At 34.6% G+C, this 20,480-nt stretch overlaps 1 protein-coding gene across 1 annotated transcript in view; it reads right to left on the bottom strand.

The window, feature by feature from the left end:
- LOC115884160 (vascular endothelial growth factor A-like) overlaps positions 1–17,199 on the bottom strand; it is a 61,163-nt gene extending 43,964 nt beyond the window's left edge. The window contains exon 1 of the mRNA XM_030902663.1: positions 17,017–17,199. Within this exon, the coding sequence (XP_030758523.1) occupies positions 17,017–17,199 (183 nt within the window). The remainder of the gene's footprint in view (positions 1–17,016) is intronic.
- Positions 17,200–20,480: the final 3,281 nt, after the last annotated feature.

The following is a 20,480-nucleotide window of genomic DNA, read 5'->3' as shown; positions in this document are numbered from 1 at the left end:
CAGACAGTGGAAGTTAAAGGGCCATCACGTTTCAAGACATGATAGATACCAGTCAGGCAGGCATATAATAAATAGAGGGACTATAAATAGGGAAACCTTACTCTAACAAACAAAGGTAGAATGTAGAATGTTTAGGAGGGGAGTTAATCACAGCGACCTTATAGATCTATTGTGTGTTCCACTTTCTTGAGTTATAAGGAGTCATAACTCATCATACAGTCTCAGGGCTTTAACAAAAGCCAGTATCTGAGACGGCTCCACAGAGGCCAGCTCTTCATCCTCGACATCAGACGTACCAAGGTTCATGGCACGAATGGTCGTCGTCTCGGCGCACTCAGTGATAAGGTGTTCTGGTGTTTCCCCATTTTCCCCACAAAATCTGCATTCGCCGTTGTTTCTCAGTTTCAGCCTACTGAGGTGTTCGTTGAGGAGACAGTGTCCTGTTAGAAACCCTGTGACAATCCGAAGATTGTTTTTACTTAAATCAAGGAAAACCTTTGATTTTTCATGGTCATAAGTTCTGAGGAACTTTTCGAGTGTCTTAGACTGTTGGAACCCATTCCAAGTTACGGATGGAGTCTTCCAGATTCTTCAGTTCCGCTTTCAGTTGGTTCCCGTTTGGAAAACAGAACGGTTCTGATCCAGTTAGTGGAGTGTTCGCTCCTTTTCTAGCTAGATCATTTGCTTTTTCATTGCCTTCTATCCCTTGGTGAGCCAGAGTAGGAGGACTTTATTTTCTTTGCCTAATTTGTTGAGCTTCTCTAGGCATTCTTTGACCAACTTCGAATTGATGGTTACTGAGTTGATCGCGTTAAGTGCTGCTTGACTATCGGATAGGATGGCAATTTCCTGTTTTCGATAGTTCCTATCCAAGATAAATTGTACGCATCTTTCGATAGCGCAAATTTCTGCCTGAAGGATACTGGGGTAGGTGCCCATTGGTTCGGAGTATTCAGTTTTCGGCCCAAATACTCCTATCCCTGTCCCTGCTTTGGTTTTGGAAGCATCAGTATACCACGTGATGGTATGGTCTTTTATATGCTGAGTAAGCGTTTCTTTCTTCCAATCCTTTTTATTACTCAATACTACAGTGAGGTGTTTCTCAAAGTTGTAAATTCTTGGTATGTCATCCACTGGGAGTTGGAGAAGTGGAATTTTCTTTTTGAGGGTGTTCCAAGCCCCTGACCTGAAAATTCTCCCAGTACTGTTTCCGTCAATGACCATTCTAATCATTGTCGCATTGGCATAACTACCGACGACAATATGCAGTGGTGTTAGGTCTAGAATGACCTCCATTGCTGCTGTTGGACATGTTCTCATGGCACCTGTGATGCAGATACATGCCAGTCTCTGTACTTTGCACAGGGTTTGCCTTGCTGTACGTTGCTCTAGTTTTGTATACCAAGCAACTGCTCCATAAGTAATCATGGGTCTTACTATCATGGTATACATCCAGCGCAAAATGTTAGGGGCGCAGCCCCACCTATTTCCCGCCAGTCTTCTGCATATCATGAGAGCCTTTGTGGCTTTGCTGGTAATGTTCTTAATATGCCTGTTCCAGAGAAGTTTACTATCCAGGGTTATTCCCAGATATTTCACTTCCTGTGATGGCAGTATTTCCTTTCCATCTAGATGGATTCTTTTCAAGTTTTTCAAACTTCGCTTTCTGGTGAATGGCACTACTGCGGTTTTATCTGAGTTAATACTCAGCCCGACAGTCCTGCACCATCTCTCAGCGATGCGGAATCCTCTTTGGATAATATCACACAGGGTGCCTTCATGTTTCCCCTGTGCAATGATGACTATGTCATCTGCGTACCCTATGCAGTGTATTCCCGCTAGAGTTAATTCTTCCAGTAGTTCATCCACTACCAAGCTCCACAGTAGGGGGGAGGTCACTCCACCTTGTGGAGTTCCTTGCGTTGTTTTAACAACTACAGTTTTGGTACCTATCTCAGCCTCTGCTGTTCGTGTTGAGAGCATTTCCCAAAACCAGCGAATTATCGTACTGTTCACCCCTTTTGTTTCAAGAGATCGCTTGACCACCTTGTGAGGTATATTGTCAAACGTCCCTGCAATGTCCAAGAAGGCACAAAGTGCTGTTTCTTTGGCGCAAGGGGTGGCGCCGCCCCCGCCTTGGGGTTGTAGGTGTAAAAGTGATTTTATGATATTTTCTTTTCCCCTTGAAAACTAAATCGACGTGTTCGGGCATTTTTCCAAATTTTAATTTTAAACGAGAAAAATTGGGGTGGAAAGTTTCCATTGGCCCACCCGGTATTTTTTGGTATTTGGTGTCTTTTTAAAATACACCCTTGCTTGTTTTGTATTAACACATACTGTAATTGTTTTTAATAAAATAACTCGATTAGATTTTTTCATGCCCACTTGCACCGTTTGTATAAACTTTGTTTAAAGGCTAAACAGTGATTAACTATACATATTCTATTATAGTTAATCACTGTTTAGCTTTTAAACAAAGTTTATACAAACGGTACAAACACACCTCAATTTTATACAGTTTATTTAACAATATTTTGACTTTAGACTATATAATGTTAATTAATTTTGTTTCAACTTATCGATTTACCCCCATAGATACCTACTTTTACGATTAATTGCAATCTGCTTCGTAGGCGCATGTTGCAGACTGCAGCACGCGTTCTAAGCGCAACAATGTCAATGGCTTTATTTATTTATTTAACACAAAGCCGGCTATAATATGGTCGCCGTGTAATCATCGTCTCCGGCTCACAATCGGCCTTTTGATGGCGATTCTGCAGCGCGCGGAATTTCCTCGCATAAAATTTAATCTTGGTCACTAAAGTTTTATAGGATTATACCAGACGAGCCGAAGAGATACCAATTATTTTGCCTGTTAAAAATAGATTTTGTATATTTAAATTGTGGATAAGCTTAATTTTAAGTAGAGTTACGTTGCCTACGAATGATCTTTGGTGTTCTCCATATTCCTATACGGATCTGAGTGATGGACCGTCAAGAGCGCTGATAGACACCGTATAAATGCATTTGAGATGTGGTGCTGGAGGATAATGCTCCGTATCCCATGGACAGCTCGAAGAACGAACCAGTCAATTCTAGGTGAACTCGACATCACAGATCGATTATTCACCATCTGCCGTAGACGCATCGTGCAATACTTCGGTCATATAATCATTAGCGTAACTAGCAATTGATCCTGGGGTGGGCCAGGGGGGGGGGCCTGGGGTTGAGCCCAGGGGGGGCCTAGGGCCTTTGTTTTCTTAAAAATGAAAAATAATTTAAAAAATCACATCTTTTGAATAAAACGTTAACATGAATTTCTCTATCAATAAATTTCATAGACTTGGTTATCAAACCGTGTTCCCGTAGATTACTTAAATACCTACAAATTTTCTAAAAAAAAATAAAAATTAACACATTTTTTGAACACAACAAAATAATATTAACTAAACAAAACTAGAAAACGTAATTTTTACTGCATCATAAGCAAATAAAAATTAATACGTAGTCAAGAGTCATAATTCAGGATTTCTCTGGGGGGTGCCCAGCAGTACTTGGGGGGGGGGAGGCACCCCCGGGCCCGCCTGTATTTACGCCAATGCATATAATTCGCAGAGGTGAAGACAACCTTGAAAAACTCATAGTACGAGGTAACCTCCGAGAGAGAGGTGGAAGATCGCCAATGATGGAAGATCAAAATCACCAGCTGTACATTGCCATAATGTCACGATTCTTCAGACATGAAGAGACGACGAAGAAGAAGACGTTCCCTGATTAGGCAAAGAAAATAAAGTTCTCCTACTCGGCGTGCCAGCTCACCAAAGGATAGAAGGCAATGAAAGAGCACACGATCTAGCTAGAAAGGGAGCGAACACTCCACTAACTGGACCAGTTTGTGCTTCTGAACTGAACCGTAGAACCGTTCTGCTTCAAGAGTGGAAACTAGAATGTAGAAAGTTTAGGAGGGGAGTTAATCACCGCGATCTTCTAGATCTATGTAGAATAGATCTAGAAGATCGCGGTCGCATACCCTTTCTTGAGTTATAACGAGTTATACAGTTTCAGAGATGGCTCCACAGAGGCCAGCTCTCCATCCTCGGCATCAGCCGTATCAAAGTACCTATATACCCAAGCAGCATTTGGACGTCGGGACAACGTTGTGTCACGCGACCAAACGTCGGGGCGCAACGTCGGCACAACCTCGTGCCAACCCTAGTCTGCACTAGTTTGGAGAATAATTTTTGGGTCGAAACGACGTTGGATACCGACGTTGGCAAGAAGCGTAATTTAGTACAAACTGCAACGTTGTTTAAAATCCTAATTCACAGAAATACAAAACTAATATGGCGTCTAAGTCGCGTTTTATCCTAAATTGGGATAATTATAGTAAAAATATTATATTTATAATTTAGTTAGAGACATATGTCAGATGGCAGTGAAGGAAAACAAAACAAAAGTATTTAAGTGTGGAGGATGTTTGAAGATCATAATTATTGAAACACTTTAACCGACTCTGTAACTCGTTACCCAAGGTAAAAAGTTAAACGCAAACAACTTTATTGATAAATGTATTGTTTCTACTTTAAAAAATACTAATGGGCCTTGAAATTAAAGAAGTTTTAAAAATTTTCTTGAATTTTTTTTTTAGTAAAATGAGAATAATTTATTCGCATTCGAAAAAATTGTTTCCGCGTATTTTTTAGGGTCAAATATTTCAAGTTAATGTATTCAAAAAGCAGGAATTGCTATTTTAAGAACGAAACATTTTCTTATTTAACAACATGGCGGCTTTAACTTTGTTGTTTTGGAGATTAAGATGGAGTAGTTCGAGTAGTCGCATACTGGACTAATAAAGTCGCAGTTCGGCCTTAACAGGTAGTATACTAGTCGCAAGATTGCCTAATTTAGTCATTCTAGAGTCTAGCTTGTGCCGCCCTCTATAATCTAAATAAACGAGGAAGTGTCGGTAATATATGTCGATGTATATTTAAATTTAGTTTTATATGTACCTTTCTTATGTCCCATTTTAATTAAGTTTTTTTTTTATAAAAACAAAAACAGCACTGAACTGTCTGACTGAACAGAACAATGAATTGAAAATTTAAGATTTAAGGTTATGGTTCAATACAGTTGCAAAAAGGTAGTGACTCTACGTCCTACCAACGTAAGAATAAGGAAATCTAAACAACGTTGGAATTAGTAAAACAGACGACGTTTGCATAACGTTGGAATAGGTCCTGAAACTGACGTCGGAAAACTCTATATTATCCAACGTTGTAACTACGTTGTCCGAATCACCTAAAGATCACTTAAGCAAAACAGGTTACAAGACAACGTTTATTCGACGTCGCAGAAGCTTCCTACTTTGCTGTAGTACTAGTCCAACGTCGGCACAACGTTATAAAAACGTTTAAATTTATTTTAATACCCAAGGTAGGGAGCTAACTATTTTTTGTTACTAATCCAACGTTGTGTTTAGTAAACATATGGTCGCAAGTCGTGAAAATGCTACTTGGGTAGCATGAACGGTCGTCGTTCTCTCGGCGTACTCAGTGATGAGGTGTTCTGGTGGTTCCCCATTTTCCCCACAAAATCTGTATTCGCCGTTGTTTCTCAGCTTCAGCCTACTGAGGTGTATGTTGAGGACACAGTGTCCTGATAGAACCCGCGTGACAATCCGAAAACTGTTTTTACTTAAATTAAAGAAAATTTTTGATTTTTCTCGGTGGTAAGTTCTGAGAATTTTTTCAGGTTACGGATAGACTCTTCCAAGGTGTTTGGTTTGGTCAACAGTCAACTTTTGATTTATAAGCACAATTTCTCCTGACGGAAGATAATCAAAAACCAAAATGACATTTGTCGCAAATTTTGAGGTATAATTAGTGGAAAAGTGAAAAGTTTAATAACTTTTTCTAGTAACTGAAAATGTCTACCACTAATTTTGACGTTCTCAATTCTTACATTGAAATTAAAGGAACAAACTTCTACGCTAATTGAAGCCACTAATTTATTCGACTAATTCCGAGGTTCTGAATGAAGCTTTGGTGTAGATAATAGATTAAGATAATTTAAAGTTAATAAATACCCATTGCAATCAAATGTTCAACAAATTATTGCAAAGAATATATTTATATTATGAGCATGTGTAATAATTCTTTCAAACATGTAATTTACATGTGGTGACAGAGTCGTTTAAAAATATGTTCATAATTAATCGACTTGAAAACAATTAAACAGATATAATTAATTAATGAAATATATTAGCATTATTTATATCTTATTTTTATAATAAATGATTTTTAAATTTATTTTTTATTTCTTATAGTAATTTATTGAATATATAAGAAATGATAAATATTGTTTCATTTGGCTACTACATTTGGCATCTAGCTAGAGCATTTTTTACTTTCTCATGCACCCAGAGGAGGAGGACTTTGTTTTGTTTGACTACTGAGATGAACCGCTTATTTAAAAATAAACATATTTCTTAAAACATTCATTTTTAAGACAATCTGTATAGATAAATAAAATTATTGCTTTTTAAAATATTATTCGTACACTAGGGACAGGGAAATCAGACAACGAATAGAGATGATAGGTGTTAAATAATAGCTTTTTTCCATAGCAACTGTTAAAATTTCCTTATATCTATCAAAAATACTAGATAAAATAGTACTTTAACCGCAAGGGTAGATTAAATGATACTTTAACAGCGAGGATAGGCTAAAAACTTTATTTCTTCTCGCACGTTTTTTAATTGCTTCCATTTTTGAAAATTTTTGTATTCCTTTTCATAAGTTATTCGGGATTTAAATGGAAGTAGTTTGGATATGGCGTTTGTCGCCTCGGTCTGAATATCTGTTGGTAACTTACTTATTTCGTTTTGAGCCATTCCTGGCTCCAATTCAATCAGCAATCGATACGAAAGAGATTTAAAAATATTGACTCAAAACTGACCACTAAAGAGACTATATTTTTTCTACTCGTAATAAATTCAACCGACATACCATTTTATCGTCTTGTATAAAAAATAACTATTAAACTACGCGTATTCGAGACGCATAGATATTATTTTGCTTTGTAAATTTTGGTTATTGTGACAAAGAATGTTATTAAAGGTAAAGTAAAAATGTTTCCTCATTATTTAACTAATGTTAACTAAAGCATATATTTTGTTTTACTGTTGTGATATTCTGTGATCAAGCTTTTCCTTATTTATTTCATCTGACACTTATTATACTTATAGCATGTGTATGTATTTAATAGATTATATTTATGCTGTGAATAATTTCTAGTTTAAAATTAAATCTAAATGCAATTGTTTACTGTACAGGGTGGGTCAAATTCGACGCTTTTAAATGGAAACACCCTTTTCTATAGGAGATAGACGAAAACTAATGCCGGTGTCTGGAGCTCAATTTTCATCAAAAACATGATGGTGAAAACCGCACATCAATATCTGTTACCGTTTTGGAGTTACGAGGTGTTTTTTAAAAATGTGCATTTTTAACAAATCGCTGTAACTTTTTTGCTATGGAAAATTTTGTATTTCTATGAAAACATTTCCAAAGCACCTTTTTACGTAGAATTTAATGATTTAAGTATAATTTTTTTAAATTAATAATTTAAGAGTTATCAACAGAAAAATTGATTTTTTATTTGGGACATCCTCTATATTTTTAATTAACTGAAAAGAATTTAAAATTACCTTTCCAAAAATATAGCACACTTGATATTTTGTTACAATACCCTTCAAAATACAGAATTTTTAAAAGTTCGCCACTTTTAACTAGTAGGCTATGGACCCCTTATTGATGATATGCCCTTAATGGAACTCGAAAGCATATTTTTCCAGCAAGACGACGCACCGCCTCTGAACGCTGAAGTTATCAGCAAATTTTTGCAGCCAATTTCAAGAATAATAATTGAATAGCTAACCAAGATCCCAGCCGTTGGCCGTCGAAGCCGCCTGACTTAGTGCCCATGGATCTAATCATATGGATATATTTGCGGAAGAATAAAGGTTCCTTATTCTTCCGTATAATCTAGACAAGAATGAGAAATACTTAGCAGTTATGAGAGGGTATCTTTCACCCCCACTGAGTTAATGAATTCCGCGAGAAATGTTCAAAAACTGCCTCGTCTGTCCATAACAGAAGACACCTCGTAGAACACCTGTAGCAAAATCTCATGTCTTGGTTTACTATTTATTTTTATTGTTATTAGATATAGTTTAAATGTGTTGATGTTGGTTAAATATATTTTAAATTGTTATAAAATTCTGCATCTCTCATAGCAAATATTATTTTCGTTTTAATTGATGCTCACAGCTAGAATTTTTTTGCATTACAGCCAGTGCCGTTCAAAGCCTACTTATTTAAAGCGGGCGAATTTTTATATACTCTATATCTCGAAGAGGAATCGAGCAAAATATCAAGTGTGTTATATTTTTGGAAAGGTAATTTCAAATTATTTTCAATAAATTAAAAATATACAGGGTGTCCCATATAAAAAATCAAATTTTCTGTTGATAATTCTTAAATTATTAATTAAAAAAAATATATATACTTATACCATTAAATTCTACGTAAAAAGGTGCTTTGGAAATGTTTTCATAAAAATACAAAATTTTCCATAGCAAAAAAGTTAGAGTGATTTGTTAAAAATGCATATTTTTGAAAAACACCCCGTAACTCCGAAAAGGTAACAGATATCGATATGCGGTTTTCACCATCATGTTTTTGACAAAAATTGAGCTCCACACACCGATATTAGTTTTTGCATATATCTCCTATAGAAAAGGGTGTTTCCATTTAAAAGCGTCGAATTTGACCCACCCTGTACATTCGTGCCGATGTTTTTGGTTTAGCATGACGTTTAAGACACAACTTATGATAACAGTACAACATTTTTGACAGTAGTTTGTAAAACACTTTTTGACAGAATAGATAATAGTGTGACAATAAGAGCCTTGTTGCGTGTACTAATAATTTCTAACCGTGCCTGGGCGAATATCTTAGCACATAATAGAGCAGTCAAAACCAATAAATGGTATAGCATAACTCATAATCCAAAGATATTAGCACCAACCTCTTATTATTGATCTCAATACCTGCAGGTGGGGACCTGCTAACTCACAAAACTTCTTCAGTTATGAATGTACTAAATCTCAAACCTTGGTATGAAGACAGTATTTGTATTTTTATTATTTCTCTTTAATTAAAGTTCAGAACAGCATATATAGTTGGATTCTCTGGAATAGTGATCAGGATTTTCTCTGCCGTGCTCTTTTACTTGTGAATTACAGGCAGAGTGCGGCACTCCTTTCATTTCATTTAATGAAATAAGTAGGGCTGTTTACAAATTTAGCGTTTGATTTACATAACCTATCCTCCTTAAATTTCCCAATATACCTATTGCTTCTGTCGAGCGCATCCCAGGTAAGCACAACAAAATAATGTTTTTAACATAACGTAGGTTCATTTATTTCATTTAAATTGTTTTTTTATACAGTAATATTACAAGAATATTACCTCTTCAACTTTGTTGAACGAACATGGGTTGTTATACTACACTACTTTTTTCAGCTTCTTTAGATACAATAAGTATTTATTAACTACTAGCGTGTACCAGCGACTTCGTTCGCGTCGAATTAATCATTTGTAATGGTGATGATAAAGCAAAGCAAGAATTTCCATTAACATACAAACTGGATCAAATTTTCTCACATTTATGTCAGCATGAGAAAAAACAATATGGCGATATTATTATATAACTTGGTAATATTTGAGGGGTAGTTTCATCTCGTTGGAATTTGACTTTCGAAAAATTCGTTTGCCAAAAATAAGCTTTTTACGTCAAGCAGTTTAAGCAGAATCGTGGTTAAGAAATTACCCAACATTTTGGAACACTCTGTATGATTTTTTAAAAAATTTCAAAATATGTAAGAAAACCAAATAAATTATGCTTGTCCAAGCGTTTTCCCGAAAGACTAACCGTTTTTTAAATAACAAATATTGTAATATTTGAGGGCGTTTTTCACCCTCTTGGAATTTGAGATTCGAGAAACCTCTCCTTATCGAACTTCTCTACCCCACAGTCCATCCGTTTGCCAAAAATCAGCTTAAACGTCAGGCAGTTTAAGCAGAATCGTGATTACTCAATGGTAATATTTTATGAAACACCCTGTATAAATTTATAGAAAATCTTAAAATATGTAAAACAATAAATTAATATACGTGTTTAAGAGTTTTTCCGAAAAAGTCACCGGTTTTTAAATAAAAAATATTTTAATATTTGAGGGATAGTTTCACCCCCTTAGAATTCGAGTTTGGAAAAATCCCTTCTTATCGAACCTCTACACCCTAAAGTCAATCCGTTTTCCAAAAATCAGCTTTTTACGTCAAGCGCTTTAAGCAGGATCGTGATTAATCAATGACCAGATTTTTCGAAACACCCTGTATACATTTTTTAAAAATCTTAAAATATGTAAAGAAACAAAATAAAATATACGTGTTTAAGCGTTTTTTTTCGGAAACTCGACCGTTTTTTAAATAAAAAAATATTGTAGTATTTGAGGGGGTGGTTTCACCCTCTTGGAACTGGAATTTCGAAAAATCCCTACTTATCGAACCTCTACACCCTATAATCAACCTGTATGCCAAAATTGAGCTTCTTACGTTGAGTGGTTTGAGCAGGATCGTGATTAATCAGTATGTCAGTCACTTAAGGATTTTATATATTAGTATAGATTTACTAATGACCAATATTCATGAGTGTTAATAAAATATGTGTATATCGAAGTACATATTTAACTACAAAGACATTATTTTAATATAAGTCATGTTACTTATTCAATTAAGTCACGTATATTTATCTTCAAAGAAATCGAGTAAACAGCATCAAGAGTCGTAATTTCATACGTTAGCGTGTGGGTGCAGTACATCGCACATACAGCAGCTTTGTGTACTGGCAAGTAGCTTTTGATTTTATCTAGGTATGTACTTGTACCGTATACGGAGCCAACTCAAATTTACAGAGGCTCGATCAAAAGAAATGTCTTTCAAATAAAATTATTATTTACATCTGTTCGTCGCCTGATTTCCCTCTCCCGAGTTTGTGAATAATATTTTAAAAATCAATAATTTTGTTTATCTATACAGAGTGTCTTAAAAATGAATGTTTCGAATTTAAATAAATATTGTCTATTTTTAAATAGGCGGTTCATCTCAACAATGCAACAAACACGGCTTCCTGTGCACTAATGGACCAAATCGACCTTCGAATTATAGACGATGAGGTGACTGGACATATTTGAAGTGTGTTTTTCTTTCTGTTTAGAATGTTTATTTGGACAGACATGAAAGAAAATAAAAGGGTATTAATTGATTGCCTTATTTACTTATAGAACCAATTAGACAAGCCATGACTAGCCAATTTAGTAGTTTTTGTGATTAATGATTTTAATTTTATATATTTCTAGTATTAAAAATTTTGAATGACGGTTGGTGATTATTGGACCTATTCTAAGAAAAAAACTTCATATTAAACATCTTAACATTTCAGATACAGGGTGATTTTTCATAAATTTTCTATTTTTTTTTCAAAATATCTCTAATGTTATATTTTTTGATACACGTCTTCATCAAAATGTCATATTTTGATATACAAAAAAAAAATGTTTTATTTCTTAATTTCTTTCCAGCCGATGCAGAAATGACTTCCACACAACAGTCACCCCATCAGATTTTCAGCGATTTGACTATTATTATTGATATAATATATTTGATATATGAACTAAGGCGACGGACGAAAAATATCAAAAGATAAAAAAAATTAGAAATGAATGTAGATTTTGAAGCTAATTTTTATTTTAAGAGAAATTAAGGTGGTGTACCACTTTTTTCTCCAAAAATATTTAATAGAAAACCCGTATGGACGGCACTGGTTGAAAGAAATAAAATTATTTGTACACCAAAAAAGGTATTTTGATGCATAGAAGACGTGTATTAAGCTTAATAAAGATATCTATAATAAAATCAGTGTTATTGTGAAAAAAATATTTTTTTTAGAAAAGTTTACCACCTTGTATCTCAGAAATTAAGATGTTTAGGACATACATTCATATGAAGATTTTCTCTTAGAATAGGACCAAGAATCACCCCCTTAAATATTAGCATGTCATTAAGGAACATCATTATGGACAGATGAACATTTAAAAAACACCTGTGGTATTATTCTAACGCAATAGTGTATGGATGGGATCAAAAGCTGGTCGGGGGTTAAACTGTTTCATCCTTTATCATTAGTCTCTTTTTCTTCTTCTTCCTACTCTATATTAGTTGGTTGATTCTTCACATCATGCCTACAGTTTCAATCGATGGTAAGGTTATCACGCCATCTTTTTCTTAGCCTTCCCGTGCTTCTTCTTCCCAGTGGTGATTTGTCTCGAGCAGTTCTTCCTTACTATGCTTACCTCGTCCAATCGGCTTATATGTTCATTCCATTCGCGTCTTCTGATCAATACCCATTAATTAAAGCTATCCACCTTGCATGTTTGCTTTATGTTGTCGCTTCGTTCTTTATCTAGCAACTTTGAAATAAAAAACGAAACAAAAATTCCCTCAATATAACCATTAAAAGACAAATGTAAATGAGCCTTTAGACACTCGCTAACTCGGTACTTACTTTACTTTAGTGCCATTACTCGCTGACGAGTATTTGACACGCATCAGAAGAGCAAGGTGCAAGGCGCAAGGCGTTTTCTTTCATGAGCTTTTCTGTGACTGAAAAGCCCGATACGTATGTTATCTCTCTTCCGCACTCCGGACATTCAAAAATCTCATTACTTTGTTGCCTCTTTACTTTTTGGTTGTCGCTGTTAACTCAGTTTATAATTATTCTCCATTGTGCGCCGCTTCCTCCCACTGATTCTGCAATGCTTATCCCCTTAAGTTTTCATGGAAAATATCCTTGTATCTTTTGAGTTGTCCACCCGGTCATAGAGCTGATATGTTTGTGTATATAAAGCAGTCAAGATGGAACCAGTCAATCAATTTTACAAGAAAACACTAATCTTTTCCCCATATTTCAGACTCTAGATCTACATCCTTTACAATAAAATAAAACGCTACACTTGGAGCACAAGTCACGTATGTCAACAAAAAAAAAGTTTCCGACATTTTTATGGACGCTGAAAGGCAAACAATGCGGAGATTACCGATGCTTTTTTAATCTTAATCCTTTATGTTGTATTCTTATTTCTTTGAAAAGAACCAGGGAACGAAACGTAAACAAATCTTTAGGAGAATTTTAGTGAAATATACAGGGTGTACAAGAAAAAGATTCGTATTTATAAAGAGTGTCCTAACAAATTAAAATGGTTGGTTCATACTTCCAGTATTAGTCCTTACCTTACTCTTGACATTAACAATTAGAAATTAACCCTAATAACTTAAAGAGGCCCACAGACGATACAATCGGTTGTACAACTAATCGTACGATAGGTTGGACGAAAAATCGTTCAGACAGACCGTAGATACTTTTAGCCACAAACGTAACGACATTCTAAAGCGACTTGTAGTACGATTATTTAAATGTTTTAAATGAATAATTAGTTCAGTGACTCAGTGTATGTTTGACTATGCCACAAAAAAAACTTCTTTCTTCATGTCTTTCAAAAATGTCTTTCAAACCATGTCAAAACCACAAAATTTTGTGTTCATTTTTGTCAGCAACACTTCGTAGCTGGAGTTCCGTTTGTGTTTATTGGAATATTCCTCACTTTTAACATTCCATAAGCACGAATGGTCTCTATAAATTTCAATAAATTCTGTCCAAAACTGCCTATTTTCCTCCATGATGAAACACCACAATCTCACTTCACGATGTATTTCTGTATTAACATAGTAGCAACAAGTCGGTGAAAAAGCCAGAGACGTTCAAACTTGTCGTTGATCCAACCAAGTTTTACGACAGATTTTTAAGCATGCTGAACTACCAAACGATCCAACCGCGTCTTAACGACAAGTTGGACGACAAGCCCACAGACGTTACGATTATCGTTCAAACAGTTGGATCAAACCAAATCGTCCAACTTGTTGTACAACAGATTGGATCGTCTGTGGGCCGTTTAAGAAATGCCGTTCATATCCTCCAACTTGTCTTAAGAGTCTGTGACGCTGTATTTTCGGGTCACTCTTAGGTAACCCTTAAGTTTTACGACAGATTTTTAAGCATGCTGAACTACCAAACGATCCAACCGCGTCTTAACGACAAGTTGGAGGACAAGTTGGACGACAAGCCCACAGACGTTACAATTATCGTTCAAACAGTTGGATCAAACCAAATCGTCCAACTTGTTGTACAACAGATTGAATCGTCTGTGGGCCGTTTAGGAAATGCTGTTCATATTCTCCAACTTGTCTTAAGAGTCTGTGACGCTGTATTTTCGGGTCACTCTTAGGTAACCCTTAAGTTTTACGACAGATTTTTAAGCATGCTGAACTACCAAACGATCCAACCGCGTCTTAACGACAAGTTGGACGACAAGCCCACAGACGTTACGATTATCGTTCAAACAGTTGGATCAAACCAAATCGTCCAACTTGTTGTACAACAGATTGAATCGTCTGTGGGCCGTTTAGGAAATGCTGTTCATATTCTCCAACTTGTCTTAAGAGTCTGTGACGCTGTATTTTCGGGTCACTCTTAGGTAACCCTTAAGTTTTACGACAGATTTTAAGCATGCTGAACTACCAAACGATCCAACCGCGTCTTAACGACAAGTTGGACGACAAGCCCACAGACGTTACGATTATCGTTCAAACAGTTGGATCAAACCAAATCGTCCAACTTGTTGTACAACAGATTGAATCGTCTGTGGGCCGTTTAGGAAATGCTGTTCATATTCTCCAACTTGTCTTAAGAGTCTGTGACGCTGTATTTTCGGGTCACTCTTAGGTAACCCTTAAGTTTTACGACAGATTTTTAAGCATGCTGAACTACCAAACGATCCAACCGCGTCTTAACGACAAGTTGGACGACAAGTTGGACGACAAGCCCACAGACGTTACGATTATCGTTCAAACAGTTGGATCAAACCAAATCGTCCAACTTATTGTACAACAGATTGAATCGTCTGTGGGCCGTTTAGGAAATGCTGTTCATATTCTCCAACTTGTCTTAAGAGTCTGTGACGCTGTATTTTCGGGTCACTCTTAGGTAACCCTTAAGTTTTACGACAGATTTTTAAGCATGCTGAACTACCAAACGGTCCAACCGCGTCTTAACGACAAGTTGGACGACAAGCCCACAGACGTTACGATTATCGTTCAAACAGTTGGATCAAACAAAATCGTCCAACTTGTTGTACAACAGATTGAATCGTCTGTGGGCCGTTTAGGAAATGCCGTTCATATTCTCCAACTTGTCTTAAGAGTCTGTGACGCTGTATTCGGGTCACTCTTAGGTAGAGCGGGTGTGTGGTCGAAGGCAATACATATTATATTTCAAAAATCTGCTTAAGGCTTAGCCCGATCCTGTCGTGTTAAGCCATACCCAAAATCCAAACACATATGCTTTGATTAAGGCTTGATTAAGGTTTGCAGAGCTGCAGCATTAATCATAAAATAGCGAGCACTTTGTTACAAAACCATATTAATTATATATCACTGTAATAACAAAACTTCAATCTATTTCCTTATTGTAACGGAATTTTAAACATGTGTCTTTATTTTCGAGAAAATTTAGTTCAAATAGAAGGAATATTTTGTTGATGTTTGACTATCAAAATCTTTAAAATAAAAAAGTTGTCTAAAAATGTGCTACAATATGAATATAGTATAATCCTTTATCTTTAATTTCCTTCTTCATTTATGTAAAAATACCTAGCCAGTTTTACATAAAACGTTAAATGCCGAACGCTTATTTTGAGTTAACTTTACATAATTTTAGAATTTAGAAAACTAAATAGACGAATTTTTACAATGATAATATTCTTTTTTTATTTGTGAATTAATCATTTATAGACAAAAAGAATATACAATTATAAATATTCAAAAATCATTAAAAATTATATGTATATCTGTAATCTAAAAGATGTACTTAAAATAATTATATTGTTACAATCTTAACAGCCATAAATACAGATTATATTCTGTGCCTAGAATCGCTTCTTATACTTACAGTGTCACATAAAATTTATGTTATTTCTTTCATTTGAATAACTCTAAAGTTCTGAAGTGCACTACTAGATAGCAAAACATTAGTACCAACTGCGAATGCAGTGTTATTGCAGAAATAAAGTAGTTTTTTATGTACCGACTTCTATCTTTAGTTTATTAAATTTAGCTTTAAGAAAATAAAGATTAAAAGGCCATTCTGATGATTGTGAAGTACAATAAACCGCTTATAAAAAAGATATAATAAATTTAGATGCACAGTAATTCTTCTTGGTTTTTATATGATAGGTTCAGTTTGTTAAACATTTCAATTGAGGGTTGGGTGATGTCGAGAATACTACGTCGACAATTCAATTGTTCAGGAGTGATGTCCACGTCAACTTACTACAGGATAACCCAAGTCAAACCAAATAACCAAAAATATTCGGAGAAATGAGTAATTAACCCTTAACAGGCGTGGTCAGAAATTTTAGCATTTCATGCGTTGCGGAGTCCCTGGGAGTCCAAAATATACAGGTGCACTGTATTAGTGTTATCATAACATAATATTTTTTTTTCATTATATACATCGTTAAACACTTACAAGGAAATATATTTTTATTTTTACAGCCATATTATTTACAAAATAAAGTAAAAAAAGCTACTACTTAAAAAGCTACTACTACTACTTACTATTACTCATTGAAAACCGTGATCACCAAGGTGAGAACTACAAAAAAAGAGAATACAACTGCCCCTAATGTAAAATTGCAAAAAATTGACAAGTGTTTAAAAACAAATAAACTATAGCTTTTATTTAGGAATCTTCGGTATTTTCTATGCATTGAACACACACTTTTCTTGAATATGTGATTGAACAGAAATATTTTTTAGTTGGATCAGTTGTGTCCATGTCCTCTAAAGTTTCAGTAACCTCCATCTCATCTTGATCATCAGATTCATTGGCAGACATCTTACTCGCCATGTCGATCACTTGTGATAACATTTTCTGTTGTAACATGGCTCTCAGATTCTCCATCTTGGTGAGAAAACTCCTCCTCACTTTCATCAAACCATCCTAACATAGTACCTTAAGGCTCCGCGGGCACTGCATCGGATCGGACCGACCAGCAAAAGCGACTGCGACCATCGTACATATAGACGGCGCCGGCGTCCACTAAAACATTTCGGCCTGTAGAGGCCAGATTCCTACCTCTACCTATCTACGATAGTCGAGTCACCGCCTTCGCCGGACTGGTACCGATTCAGTGCGCGTACACCTTAAGATGTTTGTTAGATGCACTTGCCGTGATAGCAGATCGAAGTCGTCTCAACATCCGACGGGAGTTACTAGGAAGCTACTAGACGACGCGCGTTGCTTGGTCGACAATCGACAACTATGAAAGTTATGAAACAATTTATTTTTACTAGAGTCCCAGGGACTCCGCAACGCCGGTTAAGGGTTAATCATACTCTTCTAAAGACATACCTTACCTCAAACCTGAGTCTGAGACATTCTTGACATTGTCGACATTTACTTTATAGTCAACGTGTAAGGTCTCTACAGGCTTACAGGGTTGTTTACCACATATGACATGGAGTATTGTAGCTAAGCGATTAGATTTTTACATTTTTGTAAGTTTTGGGTTCGTTGAAGGACTATTGGAGCTACAATTTAAAAATAATTTTACAAGATACAGAAAGTGTCCCAAATAAGTAAAAAATATTATAGTTCTATTTTTTAAACGGAACAACCTGTATATAATTCTATTTTTAGATTCTACGATTGAAATAAAGGTAATTTTGTTAAGGTTTATCACACTCAAACCTTACCGTTTTTGAAATATTTTCAATTTTGTGAAAATGCAGTAAAAATTTTAAGGCTTCATTTCTCCAACGGTATCAAAGTTTTTAATACTAAATATTTAATGAAGATTATTTATTGATCAGATATTGTGTTGCAATAATAAAAATTATACTACCTTATACAGAGTGTCCAAAAATTTATATTAAATAATTACTAGATTTAAACAACAATAACTTTTTTAATTTAAATATAACACCCTGTATATTTTACGAGAATCATATGCACAATTTAAATGACTATCAAAATGTATTATACCATTTTTTACTTATCTCTTCAAGTTTTCGTAGAAAATGCATTTTCTTATAATTTAGACTTCATTTATCACTATTACCCATGGAATATTGACATTTTAGATTTTTTTAAAGCACAATATGTACAAAATGTACAGGTGGTAAAAATAATAGTATCGCAAGCCCATTTGTTTACAAAAAGAACCAAACCAAACCATTATTTCCGACCATATATTAGTTAATTACATACTTAATTGTTTTAGTTAATAAATTATTCTAAATAAATATGGATTTGACTCAGAAATCAATATAATAATAAGAAATGAACGTCTGTGTTGTTATAAATAAGCATTTGTCAAAAAATTAAATAAAATTTATAAAGTTTTACTTTTTACCACACTGTCTAATACACATACAAAATTCAGTTTTTTTTTTCGTATTTGGAGCATTTATTATTAATCAACGTAAATATTCAATTAATGTAGTTTGAATACTGGGATCACATTAATTGGACTTGTTTTTTGTTGCCCTAATGGACAAATTTACTGTGCTCGTAAGTAAGTCGACACTATTGGTAATTTTGTTCCCTTTGTAGCTAAGGGCTTGTTCAAATGGAAATATATTTATAATTTTATAATTTATAGTATGTTTATGATACGTAATCTATTTATCTAAGTTATTTTAGATACTGGGCTGGGAAATGACTATCAATGACATTTCCCATATAATTTTGCATATAAAATGACAGCGATCTTCATCATCGATTATACGGTATAACAAGAGTTACTAGTAGTTTCGACTTTTAAATGTATAAATAAACAGGTTATTAAATTATTTCATTGTATTAATGATACGGTTCATTAATATAAGTATTTAGGTACATTATATTAATGAAATCTCTTCATTATACCAGTGAATGTGTTCTTCAAATTAATGAACAGTTCATTGATTTAATGAACTTAAAGTTCATAGAGTTAATGAATTACTTTTCATTGTGCCAATGAAATCGTTCATGGGCTCAAAATTAATGATTTAATTCATTATATTAATGAAATTTTTCATTATATTTTGTCGACTTTTGGTTCAGTGTAATAGACCATAAATAATGTAAATCCTAATATAATCCTGATAAAAGTGTTGAGTGTTTTAACAAGATATTCCCAGAAACTCACACTATTATAACTAGTTATTTGGTAGCACATAGGTCGAGTGATTTCCTTGAACTACACTTTTCTTGCATTGCTTCGCATTAGTCATAGATATTTCTAGGATTGGCTCTAGAAATAAATAATAAGCTTGAAATTGATTGTCTGTCGCGTATGTGTGTGTTGTGGTACGAAGAAAGAGTCAGTTGGTGTGTAAATAATTATTATTTAACAGCACCAACAGTTCATCGGGTCAAACGATTGATGCAATAAATTTCTCCATGTTCTACATTACTGTTCAGTCTAGTGACACATTATATTAAACAATTACATGAATATTATCTTTTATTAACTTAGAGAGTTAGTGAAGTAGCAGTTAAGTTAGTATTAAAACAGCCATTGTTAATAGAGAATTTTTCATATAACCTGTTCATTAATATATTACATATTGAGGAGGGAAGTGTTTCATTACTGTCGAGAGAATTAACTAAATCTCGAGACAATAATGAAAACTTTCATCCGAGGTTTGTATACTATTTTATTTATAACCACATCATTAATTAAAAAATAGTGACAGTATTTTTTTTTGAAAAAAAAATAAATATTCCAAAATTTGTCGTTTTCTGTTTTGGCATTTCCATATCTATACTTACCGGTACCAGTGGTTGTTATGGCGCAAACCTTCAACAGCTAAACAAACAACTAAGTGACAGTTTTGAATTTCTCGTTCGCATTTTCGAATTTACATAATATAGAAAGCCAGAATGTTGTCGGAAAGTTCTGATAATGAAGACTACTTTAATATTGGTACTCCACCAGAACTTACAGAAGCTGCAAAAAGAGCAGAAGCCAGTTTACTTCCAGAGATAAGTAGGGGGCGATATGAAATAGCATTGAAAGTATACGAAAAATGGTGTGCCGAAAGAAATGCTAAGAATATTGATTCGGAGACAGTCTTGATGGCATATTTTAACGACATGGCAAGGCAGAAAAAGCCATCTACTCTTTGGGCTATACGTACAGCATGATACGGACAATGCTAGAATTAAGAGAAAAGACTGACATATCAAAATATCAC

Source organism: Sitophilus oryzae, unplaced genomic scaffold (assembly GCF_002938485.1).
Source record: "Sitophilus oryzae breed Bouriz unplaced genomic scaffold, Soryzae_2.0 scaffold_2023_pilon_pilon, whole genome shotgun sequence".
In the NCBI taxonomy this organism is placed as follows: Eukaryota; Metazoa; Arthropoda; class Insecta; order Coleoptera; family Curculionidae; genus Sitophilus; species Sitophilus oryzae.
This window is presented reverse-complemented; position numbering and strand designations above follow the sequence as displayed.